At 36.3% G+C, this 11,674-nt stretch overlaps 1 protein-coding gene across 4 annotated transcripts; it reads left to right on the top strand.

The window, feature by feature from the left end:
- Positions 1-637: 637 nt before the first annotated feature.
- LOC119653037 (RING-H2 finger protein ATL29-like) lies at positions 638-11,368 on the top strand. 4 transcript variants are annotated; one of them, XM_038057488.1, is made up of 3 exons: positions 638-655; positions 1,684-1,716; positions 10,735-11,368. In XM_038057488.1, exons 2-3 carry the CDS (start codon positions 1,687-1,689, stop codon positions 11,269-11,271), a joined length of 567 nt encoding a protein of 188 aa, XP_037913416.1. In that variant the 5' UTR covers positions 638-655; positions 1,684-1,686; the 3' UTR covers positions 11,272-11,368. The 4 variants fall into 4 exon arrangements, with proteins under 4 accessions (XP_037913416.1, XP_037913418.1, XP_037913420.1 ...); XM_038057492.1 differs by lacking the exons at positions 638-655; positions 1,684-1,716 and adding exons at positions 8,616-8,641; positions 9,609-9,636; XM_038057490.1 differs by lacking the exons at positions 638-655; positions 1,684-1,716 and adding an exon at positions 8,613-8,641 and having other exon boundaries at positions 10,735-11,367.
- Positions 11,369-11,674: the final 306 nt, after the last annotated feature.

The following is an 11,674-nucleotide window of genomic DNA, read 5'->3' as shown; positions in this document are numbered from 1 at the left end:
ACATTTCCAATATGCCCTGACGACTTGAAGTAAATTATTTAGTTGCAATGTTGTCCACCCATTGCTGTTTCGACCAAGTACTCACCCGGGGACATTCCCAGCCAGCAGCACCGGCTGCTACTATCATTAAGATTGGACGCCACAATCTTTAAGATAACATCGAAAAGTTGTAAAAAGACTATAAATAAAGAGATACAAACTGAATTCTTGCCATTCAATTCGAGAAAGCAAGAAGGAAACCAATAGGTAAATGTACCGAAAAGCTTGCTATATTTCATTTGAATTTTACTGGACCAATAGTACTTTACATTCGCTTACCTTCAATAATCACCACTTATCGAAATCGGCCGTGTGGTCTGCTACAACTAATCTAGCTAAGCTTTGCCCCAAAGCGATACATCTTTTGGAAAGTGTTAAGATATCCCGGGAGACACAAAAACCAAAGTTTCCCAAAATTCACAGCAAGCCTCTGACTCAGGGGTTGATTTGCTTGAAAGCTTCTGATTGTGAGTAACTAGACGGTCTGGCATTTCGCTCGACGAACCAAAGTCTAATCTGCTGGAATTGGGCATATAAGTCCAAAATAAAAGCTTATTTCTATAGGTTAGCGTGGTGGCATTTTCAGATCGGTTCAAGAAATCTGAATCCAATATAGGTAAAATATCCGAGTATGTTACTAGCTTTCGATACGACGATATTTCTGGCTATCTGGCTTTTCTCGAAGATAATTTGTGAATTTCTCGATTGTCTGATAACATATACAATTGACTCCCAAATAAATTATTTGTATTTGCTGTCGAAGCGAACTTCGCTACCTAATCTATTCCGCTGGGAATTCAAAGTGCGCTCAGTTGGATTATGAACATTAGTATTCGGTGAAAGCTTATATACCTATATTGATTAGCTAGCCAAGTGATACTTTCTCGGTGTCCTCTTCCAAATTTATTAAAGAAAGTCGAATCAACTTTCTCGATCGGATGAAAAGATTAATAGTTTCATAAACAAGGGTCGATGTAGTTAGTCTGACTTATCTCGAAGATAATTTCTGAAGCTATCTAGAATTATTTTATAGTTTTATAAGAGCAAAGTCGTTTTTATTTTGGATTCATTGTCTACATGACGATGAATCCAATTTAAAACGACACACAAGCAAATTATTTTCATTAAATTCAATAAGAATATGGATAGTTTGAGATCCCAACAATGTTGTGATAAGAATTATTTCAATATTTTGCTCAAATAACGTTAGTTTCGACATTTTCCCATATTCGGCATATTCATCTTATAAGCAAGCCATTTATAGTCGAAATAGTGTGGTCGGGTATACTAGATACGTATAGCATGGAATAACTTTATCCAAAGTTTGTTGCATAAAACAACGATTATAATTTTATATACTGGAGATGCACAGCTTATGTTATGTTTATGACTTTTAAGTTAAGAAAAGAACTAGGTGTTCTTCCTTATCCTGTAAATATTTTTATTTTTTATTTAAAATATTTTTTATTTAAAATAAAAATATTTACAGGATAAGGAAAAACATCTATTTCTTTTCTTAACTTATATATCAACTGTAAAAAAAACATGGACATCAATTTCAACTTATGACTTTTATTTGATCAATTCTTATAAAACTTAAGTTGTTAATCTCATCATACTAATTTTATTTATTTTTAATTTCAGAATATGGCGTACGCAATGGCACAAACAACACAAGTAAGTAATTTAAATCCCAATGGGTTAATAATTCAACAAACCCCGGACTTATCAGGCGGGAATGAAAATCGACAACGAACGCGTCGATGGCGGCGACGTTTAAGTGATCGGAACAATTCACAGACCTATAATTCAATGTTAAATGATTTACTTTTTGAAGTACTAACGTATGATCAAGCTGGCTCCAGGCACAATTCGGCTAACAGTCGAATGGGGAATCCCCTACGGATTCCACAAGTTGCTCAAGCACACCAAGCTGTTCAAGTAAATCAACCGACTTCGACCTCAAGTGATATCAACGTTATCAGAACAAGTTCGAGCAGCGCGATTAGACGAACTGATTTGAACATAAAGTGTTCCGTATGTTTGGATTCCTACTTGGAACCCACCTCAACCTTATGTGGTCACGTTTTCTGTAAAGAGTGTATAAATGCATCAATCGCTCGTCACCATAAGTGTCCTCTATGCAACAAAGAATTAACGCATGAATCAGTGCATCCCTTGTATATTTAATAACATATAGGTATGTGAAATGTACATAGAAGATGTTTTCGTTATAAATTTAAGCCAAAATTTAATATAAATTTAAAATAACCACAATCTGTTGAACCGACGTACAGTCGTGGAGCAGCAAGGACGAATCATTTATAATACAGCAACACATGATCGCCCGCAGTTCTATCGAAGAGAGAATTAGGCGTATAGAAGAAGAGTTTCTTTTGCTTCATAAAAAAGATAGATAAAGCTGACTGACGGTTTCGTCCAGGCAACTCATCAGACGCTGCCTCACCTCTGCCCTGGCAGCAGCGTGACCGAAAGTAACGACAGATGGAAATCGCTCCACTTAAATATAATCGCAAATACGTAATTTGTACGCATTATATTCAAGTGAAATCAGTCTTAAGTCGAGACCTAAACCAGGCCGAAGTAAATTTTTGTTGAGGATGCTGGGAATCCTGAATCCACACCAACTTAGTGACGGACCGGACCACTGGGGAAGCAACTTACTTCCTCTTTTGTAGTCCGATCTTTTTTGAAAACTTGGGTTTAACTCAAAAAAGAGAAGTCCGTGGACAAAAGAGGAAATAAGTTAATTCCGGTCCGTCCGTCCCTAAGTTGGTGCGGACTCAGGATTCCTAGCATTCTCAACAAAAATTCTTCTTCATGCCGAAATGCAAGAAATCATTCAATATGAATATCCGTGGCATGCATCGCTCCCCTACCCGCATCGATGACGAAGCAGTTGTCGCCCGTGCCGGACTTTAAAAAGGCAGGGACATCGATGAAACAGGTAAAGAAGCCATCCTTTATAAACTATGAAAAAGAGAATTTAAAAAAATGGATAATAGATTATAATCTTTTAAAGATAGATAGAATAGATACTGAGGAAATCAGTCAATACTGTGATATTACATTAAGTTAAATAGAAAAAATAAAAAATAAAAAAGCTTTTCTGTGTATTCTTTAACCACGAAGATTTACTTTTTACCCTGAAGACAGAAAATAAGTCGGCAGAAAATAGAAGCATTGATTATTTTAGATGCTGATATCTGTGTATGGGGGGTGGGGGGTGAAAAGTTGCCGGTCTGATTAAGAAATTGAGCAGAAGAATACTGGCATTCTATAAGTCTACCCCTGACTGGCTCGTATATCTTGTATATCTTTCAGATTGATTGCTCTTTAAGTATACTTTTGAAAGTTTATTGAAGAAAATGTCGATATTATGTATGTGAAAATGAAAATGAAAAAACAAAATAGTATCATCAAACACTTCTATTTGTAAAACCAAACACCTCTATAAATTAAAGAGAAAATGAATTCAACAATGGATGAAGTGGCGTTCCACAACTGGTGTTCTTTCTGATCGACGTATCAGCAAACGTCTCCAATCTCAAATTTACCGCAATGACGCCCGTCCTGTCCCTCTCTATGCTTCTGAGTGTTGACCAACTATAAAAGACAATGAACGGCTTCTAGCGATAATGGAGACGAAGATGTTGCGTCGGACTAGAGGCGTGACACGTTTTGATCACATCCGAAATGGGGATATCTGCGATCGATATGGGGTTACACCGATCGTGAAAAAACTGCGACAGTGGCGTCTTCGATGGTATGGTCACGTAATTCGCGATGACGATAATTCACTAGCCAATATTGGTGTGAACATCGAAGTCGATGGTAAGCGACCAAAAGGCCGGCTGAAACAACGTTGGCTTGATACGTTGGATGGGAATTTAAAAGCCTCGCGGTTACATCCAGATCAGGCATTTGATAAAATAAAATGGCGAAACCGATCAAGACGGGCCAACCGCGTTTGAGAACGGGACAAAGGCTGGAGAAAAAGAAGAAGATGTGATGAGTTCCGTATGCACGCTTCACATTCGGAGTTTAATATTATTAGCAAATGTGACTTAACAACTGACAACTTAACCTACAGCAGATACAAACAAGTCGGAATACCGGAAGCTCGCGCTTCGGGTATAAAGGTTTTGTGTTCATCTTATGTAAGAGACGCACATTTCTCTGTCCGTATATAGCTACAAATCCAACATAATCCTTCATATTTTTCCAAACTACGAGACATACGTACATATTAGAGCCATAGATATCACGCTCACCCTAAACAAACAAACTGCCTATTACCTGCTGTACACATATATGCACGTATCTAAATTTATCGTACCCAAATTTCCGATTTACGTCTTATATCTATCTGAATTAGGCACTAGCCGCAAAGTTCATTAGCACGCATATATTATATACCTACATATACACATGTCTGGTTGACAAATAACTAAAAAACTAAAACAAAATAATTGTCTGCGACCCAATTCAGAAGAATTCATTACGTTGTGGTATTGACGAATTGATATGTGATGATGACGTCATGCGGGTTGTAGAGTGCACGAAATTCACAAAAAATTGTAAAGTTTCACCCCCTATAACTTTGTTAATAATAGTTGGATTTTATTCAAACTTGACCAAACTGTGCATTATATTCTTCATTACACGCATGCCAAATTTTGTACTTCTGGGATGAACATTAGGGGGGTGCCGGGTAAATTTCTAAAATGTGGGAATATACTATTATTAACTTTATTTGTGCAGATATCGGAACCGGATATATTTTGAGGCCTAGATTTCGTAGAGGTGCACCACTGTGATTTTTTCCAGATTTTTCGGTTGGATAGGTTCTGAGAACGAGACCTGTTACACTTTTTGTGGGTCATATTTTCAACCCTTACTCCCCTATGTTTCATCTAATATCAAATATTGAACCAGATTCGAAAAGTACTAATTGAGACCTTTCATTTGATAGCCTACTTGGCTACATTCTGTGAAAAAAAAATTTGCACCCTCCATTCACATGTACGGAGAGCCCCCCCTTAAACTTAACGCAAGATGGCGCCACTTACTGCATGTAAAGGGATCACCAGATTACATACTCTCACCAATTTTCGTGACAATCGGTCTAGCCGTTTCCGAATAAATCGGGTGTGACACACAGACAGACAGACAGACAGACAGACAGACAGACAGACAGACAGACGGACAGACGGACAGACAGACACCGTCACCATTCTAATAAGGTTTTGTTTCACACAAAACCTTAAAAAGGGCTGGAGAAAACTGGATTCATGAATGGAATTTTAATATTTCACTCTAATGTCAATTATTCTCGTTAATTATGACGACGGCATCTTATTTGTATGGCATAGGACGCGGTAAATTCGCACGAAATTGATAAGTTTTACCTGCTATAACTTTGACACTAATAGTTGGATTTTCATGAAACTTTACATGCCTATGTACGATACGGTCCTCTATGTCAGTGCAAGTAGTACACCTAGGATGGTCTGAAATAATAAAAACTTATTTTTCCTATTCACTAGTGTTGATTTATATTTTGCAAATCCCCCGTTGTCCGTTTTGACGTTTGATTACTATATCTAAGAAAGGCAATTGGTTATTAAGGGTGTAGCGTGTTGATGTTATCTTACATATTGTAGAGACTTGTTTCCGGGATCACTGTCAAAATGTCATCCACGTACCTCAAACATATATTTGACAATATTCCATCCTGCTCAATTTTCTCCTCCAGTGATGCCATAATGATTTCAGTTAGGAGTAAGGAGAGAGGATGTCCCTATTTTTCGCTGAATGTGAAATAATTTTCATTCATGCAGAAGGATGCCAACCTCGCATATTGTGTTGCCTTTCTCCTATTTCAAATAATTACTCGCTAGAAATGCCGCGTAATTCCACTCCTAGGATGAATTTAAGACGGGGGTTTTCAGTCAATTTCTAAAAGTTGGCAATATACTATTAGTAAGTTTATTTGGGCAGATATAGAAATGGGACACACAAAACCTTAAAAACGGCTGGGGAGAAGTAGATTCTTAATAAATCCGACTTTAATATTTCACGCGAATGTCAATTATTTTCGTTAATTATGACGTCGGCATCTTATTTGTATGGCTGATGACGCGGTAAATTCGCGCGAAATTGCTAAGTTTGAACTGCCGTAACTTTGGCGTTGATGGCCAGATTTCCATGAAATTTGGCATGTATATACAAAATATTGAAATTTGATGGTCCTGGGATGAATTTAATGGGGATTTTTCAGTTAATTTCTAAAAGTTGTAAATTTACTATTAGTAAGATTATTTGAGCAGGTATCGAAATTGATAAAATGTTGGGGTCTACATTTCATCTGAACGCACCTTCCTAATTTTCAAATTTTTTGAAACTTTGGATTGGGTAGTTTCCGAAAATGAGTCCTGTCTCACTTCAAGTGTGTATATTTTGACTCCTTACTCGCGCACTTTGCAATTAACGTTAAAATTAATATCAGATTCACAAAGTACTAACTGAGGCTTTTTATTTGATACCCCACATGACTACATTCGATTAAAAAAAAGATTTACATCTCCCCTTTACATGTATGGTGTGCCCCCCTTTAAACTGCACGTACATTTATGTCACTCACTGTGTGTGGGATGTGGGATTTCATAGTTTTCATATGTCCACCAAAATTTCGTTCGGATCGGTTTAGCCGTTTTGGAGAAACGTGCGTGTGACAGACAGACAGATGCGAAAGATAATATCAGTTTCATCATTCGATATTCCTAAAAGCTGTCCAACAGTTTTTCCATTGCTTGCCGCAGAGAGAAAATCTGATATGTTGCTGATTTGCCTAAAGTGAAGCCTCTTCAGTATGGGCCAATGATGTATATCAGTTTCGGAAAGTACTAATATATACCTACACGACTATATCCGGAAAAAAAATTTCCCCTTTGTATGGATGGGGAGCCAGCCCCCCTTTAAAAACCACCTAAATTTATGTCCCATGTTGTATGCGTGGGATTTCATAGTTCCCATCTCTCCACCAAATTTCGTTTGGATCGGTTTTGCCGCTTTGAAGAAAAGTGTGTGTGACAGACAGGCAGACAGACAGACAGTGAATCGATTTTAATACGATTTTGTATAAAACAAAAATGATCTATAAAAATATTTTGGAAAAATTAAAAAGAATAAAGCAGTTAAGAGGATTTTTTGATCGGATGAAAAATATAATTTTGCCATGCCGGAAACTATTAAACTTTTGGACTAAATTTTAAATGTTTAAAACTCCGCCATTTTTTAATTTTTTTTCACAATTGTGAGTCATTGTATAGATAAATTGAAGAACTTTGTAATTTTCTTGATTTCATATACTGTGAAAGTCACAATCATGATTTGAAGGCTCCAGAAAACGGAAATAGTTTGCTGGGAGTCAAATATTTCCTTTCCAAAATTTCATCATGGCCATATTTAATTATATACACTCAAAATTTCAAAACATTCGATCCATGAGTTTTTTTCTAAATTCTCAAAAGCTACGTTTTTAGGCAAACACGCATTTTTAACTCTTCCCTTTAACTCCATTTCGTGACTGACGCAAATTTGAAAAGTCAATTGTGATTCCCCTCCATTCACCCATGTTGTACGGTAACTGGCTAGGTTAGTGGAATTTAGCATCCAAACCGAAGAAATAGTTTCTCAAGTTGGGATTGCCACACAATCTTTTATTACATTGGCTTCCCATATTTTCAATATTGGTTGACTATTCAAAGTTCGCAAAAGCAGAATTACGAATAAGATAAGAATATTTAGTTGTAATATCGTCCACTCATTGCCTCTTCGACCAAATGTTCACTTGGAAACTTCTCCAATTCGTCGTGTCGTCATAACTGAATGCCCCAGATCTTTAAGATTGTGTTGCAAAGTTGAAAGATGCAGACAGAATTGTTTCTTAAACTCGAGAAATCAGAAAAGAAACAAATAGTACGTTATAGTTGCAACCGATACCGAAAACCTGATTGTATTTTATTTGAGTTGGGGTGAAATCTGTAACACCTGAAAGAATGGTCATTCATGACTCATTTGTTTACTTTCTATAATCACCATTTATTGAAATCGTCCGTTAGTCTAAATTTAAGGCATTTCAAGATATTCGAGCCAGCAAAAAAAGTTTCCCAGAAGTCACAGCAAGGGGCTAGCTGAGGGGTTGGTTTGTTCGAAAGCTCCATGAATCTACATATTGCTTTTGATTGTGAGTAGCTATATAGCAACATACTATTCGTTCGAAAAAATAAAAGCTAACATGATTGCAATTCGTCGTAGAAACCATATGAATGAAGTTATTGATAAAAGCTTATACCTGTCGATTAACTAACGCCTATAATTGTGAATTTTAATTTCATGTGTACGGATAAGCTTCCCCAATGTATTCCCAAGTCCGGTACTACTTATTAGATGTACTCTGGACTAGATATCGCAATCTTAAAGATAGTATTTGCAAAGCTGTAAATTGGGTATAAATAAAGAAGTACAAACTGAATTCTCCCCATTCAGCTCGAGAAACCCGGAAAGGAAGGAATAGGTAAATCAACAACATATTATAAATTAGCACAAAGTTTCCGAAAAAAGAACAGCAAAAGGTTGGGTAAGGGGTTGATTTACTCCAAAGCTCCGTGGCTCTGTAGTTTTTGATCGCGGGCGGCTGGTGCGAATTCGACGGCAAAACCAACATGAATGATGAAAGTTATCTCTTTTAACATGGTGAGACTTTCGGTTCAGTTCAAGAAACTTGAAATATATTGGGTGCTTTCGATACGGCAGTATTTCTAGCTAGTCTGACTTTTCTCGAACATATTGTGCGTGATTCGACTTATCTTTATTTTCTGTCAAAGCTTAAAAAGTCGATTGTGCTAACTTCGATTTACCGGCAACACTACATTATCTAATTGACCCGGAATTCGAAGTGCCCACAATTGTAACTATGGTTCAATTTATATATTAATTAAATGCTCCATACCACTATAAAAATATCTGAAATAATAAAATACTTGTTGTTTCTTTTTCGTTGGTGTAGATATTTGTTCTTGCAAGTCTGCTCCAGACTTGTTATCACTGATGAAGGGAACAAGTGTTTCCCGAAATATCGGTATTTTCAAGAATAAATATCTCCACCAACGAAAAAGAAACAACAAGTTTTTTATTATTTCAGATAATTAATCGTTGGAAACACCGCATCATTACACTCAGATATAAAAATATCATCTTAAAATATTTTGGAAAAATTCAAATATTAAAGTGGTAGCAGCTACTCTTTCAGCCTCACGGCCTCTATGGCATAACCTTTCTTTCTAAAATAGAGAGTTCTTCTATACATTGGCTTACATAGGCCCAGGGATAACAGAATAATCAATTATGGGTGATAAAACTCGATTCCAAAGATATTCAATAAATAAAACATCAAAAACACGTTTTCGAAATGACGCTTTTCAACTGGCCGTGGCCAGTTTATGTCAAAATCTATTCAAATGATTTTAATTAAACCAAACAAGTCGGGAAACCGGAAGCTGAACGCTTTAGGTACGAAAGGTTTTGTGTATTTCTTAGTACGGAGCACGTAATATATGCATATATTATGTGAGAGTATCCACTTTCGGGTGATATTGGCATTCATAGTCTGCAAAAAAGCAACAACTTTGACGTATTATAACTTTGTTAGGAATAGTGCGATTTCCACCAAACTTGGTGAGATCATGCTCTATATTGTAGCCCATATTATTGCATTTCGTGATGGTAGGATGAACTTGAGGGGAGTTTTGCAGCTAATTACTAAAAATTATAGTAATATACTATTATTAACTTTATTTGTATGGAAGGTATTACGGAGCCCAGGCATCATATAGTGGCAGCCTGCTGGTTTTTTTTTTCAGATTTTGCGGTTGGGTGGTTTCTGAGAATGGCCCCCTTAAAGAAATGATCGGTTTCAACTACTCGTACTTCCCACCTTCCCAACAAATGTCAAAACTAAGAGCGGCTTCGAAAAGTACTAACCGAAACCTTTAATTTGATATCCCACATGACTATATCTATATCTAGGTGTAAAATTTTTTTTCACCGAATGTAGTCATATCGAAGTCGGTCTTAGTTTTGAGATTTGTTAGAAAAGCGGGAAGTGGGAGGGGTGGAAAGTGATGATTTCTTTAACGGACCCATTCTCAGAAACTATCCAATCAAAAAATCCGAAAAAAGTCATAAAACTGCCTCTATATGGCGCCCAGGGCTTAAAATACTCTCCATATTGATATCTGTTCAAACTAAGTTAATAATAGTATATTACAATATTTTTGGGAAAACTGAGTAAAACCCCCCTTAAGTTTATCCCAGAGTTATAGAACTTGGTAGCAGTATAAAATAAAATATGAAGCATATTACCCCCAAGTTTGATCAAAATCATACTATTATTAACAAAGTTACAGTAGCCCAAAGTTGTCTTTACCGTGGAAATTTACAACCCGAAATACTAAATCTGACATGCTAAATGCATATACATAACGGGCTACGTACAAATGGGATAGTTCTACACTCAAATATACTTACACAAGAAGCAAACAAAACCTTTCATACCTGAAGCGCCCAGCTCCCGGTTTCCCGACTTGTCTTTTTATTTTTTACTTTCAGAATATGGCGTATATAATGGCACAAATGCCACAAACAGGTAATTTAGATTCCAGGGGATTAGTAATTCCACAAGCTCCGGACTTATCACGCAGGACTGAAATTCGACAGCAAACGCATCGAAGTCGGCGACGTTTAGGTTATCGGAACCACTACAATTCGATGTTAAATGATTTACTGTTCGAAGTACTAAGCTATAATCAAGCTGGCTCCAGACACGATTCATCTAACAGTCGAATGGGGAATCCCCTACCGTCTCCACAAGTGGCTCAAGCAAACCCGACTGCTCAAGTAAATGAAACGACTTCAACCTTTAGCGATCTCAACGTTATAAGAACAAGTTCGAGCACCGCGATTAGACGAACTGATCTGAATATGAAGTGTTCCATATGTTTGGATTCTTACTTGGAACCCACCTCAACCTTATGTGGTCACGTTTTCTGTAAAGAGTGTATAAATGCATCAATCGCCTGTCACCAGAAATGTCCTTTATGCAATACAGAATTAATGTATCAATCAGTACATGCTTTGTATATTTAAACATATGTATCGGATACTTGTATAGAATGTCTTTTTTGAAAATTTAAGCCAAAAATCAATATTTTAGTCTGTTTTGTGTCTTTAGACTGTAAAAAAAATACAAAAAAAATAAAAATATATAAAAAAAAATCAAAAAAATAAATAGAATAGGTACTGAGAAAATCAGTCAATACTGTGATAATAAATGTATAATTTAAGTTTATATAACTTATAAAAAATAAAAAATAAATGGGCTGTTCTGCGTATTCTTTTACCTCGAAAATTTACTTTTCAACGTAAAAATGGGAAGAAGTCGGCACAAAATGGATTTATTCAATAATTTCAGATGCTAAGCATTTTAAGTGCATTCTTGAGTTCTTCTATTCCTTCGATGTATACTATATACACTCGCTAGAAAAAATGT

Source organism: Hermetia illucens, chromosome 3 (genome assembly GCF_905115235.1).
Source record: "Hermetia illucens chromosome 3, iHerIll2.2.curated.20191125, whole genome shotgun sequence".
Classification (NCBI taxonomy): domain Eukaryota; kingdom Metazoa; phylum Arthropoda; class Insecta; order Diptera; family Stratiomyidae; genus Hermetia; species Hermetia illucens.
The sequence above is the reverse complement of the archived record's forward strand: the minus strand, read 5'-3'. Positions and strand labels throughout refer to the sequence as shown.

Coding starts and splice junctions, on each gene's coding strand:
- LOC119653037 (XM_038057488.1), top strand. CDS start 1,687: ATGGCGTACGCAATGGCACAAACAACACAA. Junction 1,717..10,734: donor CAATGGCACAAACAACACAA/GTAAGTAATTTA, acceptor TTTTACTTTCAG/AATATGGCGTATATAATGGC.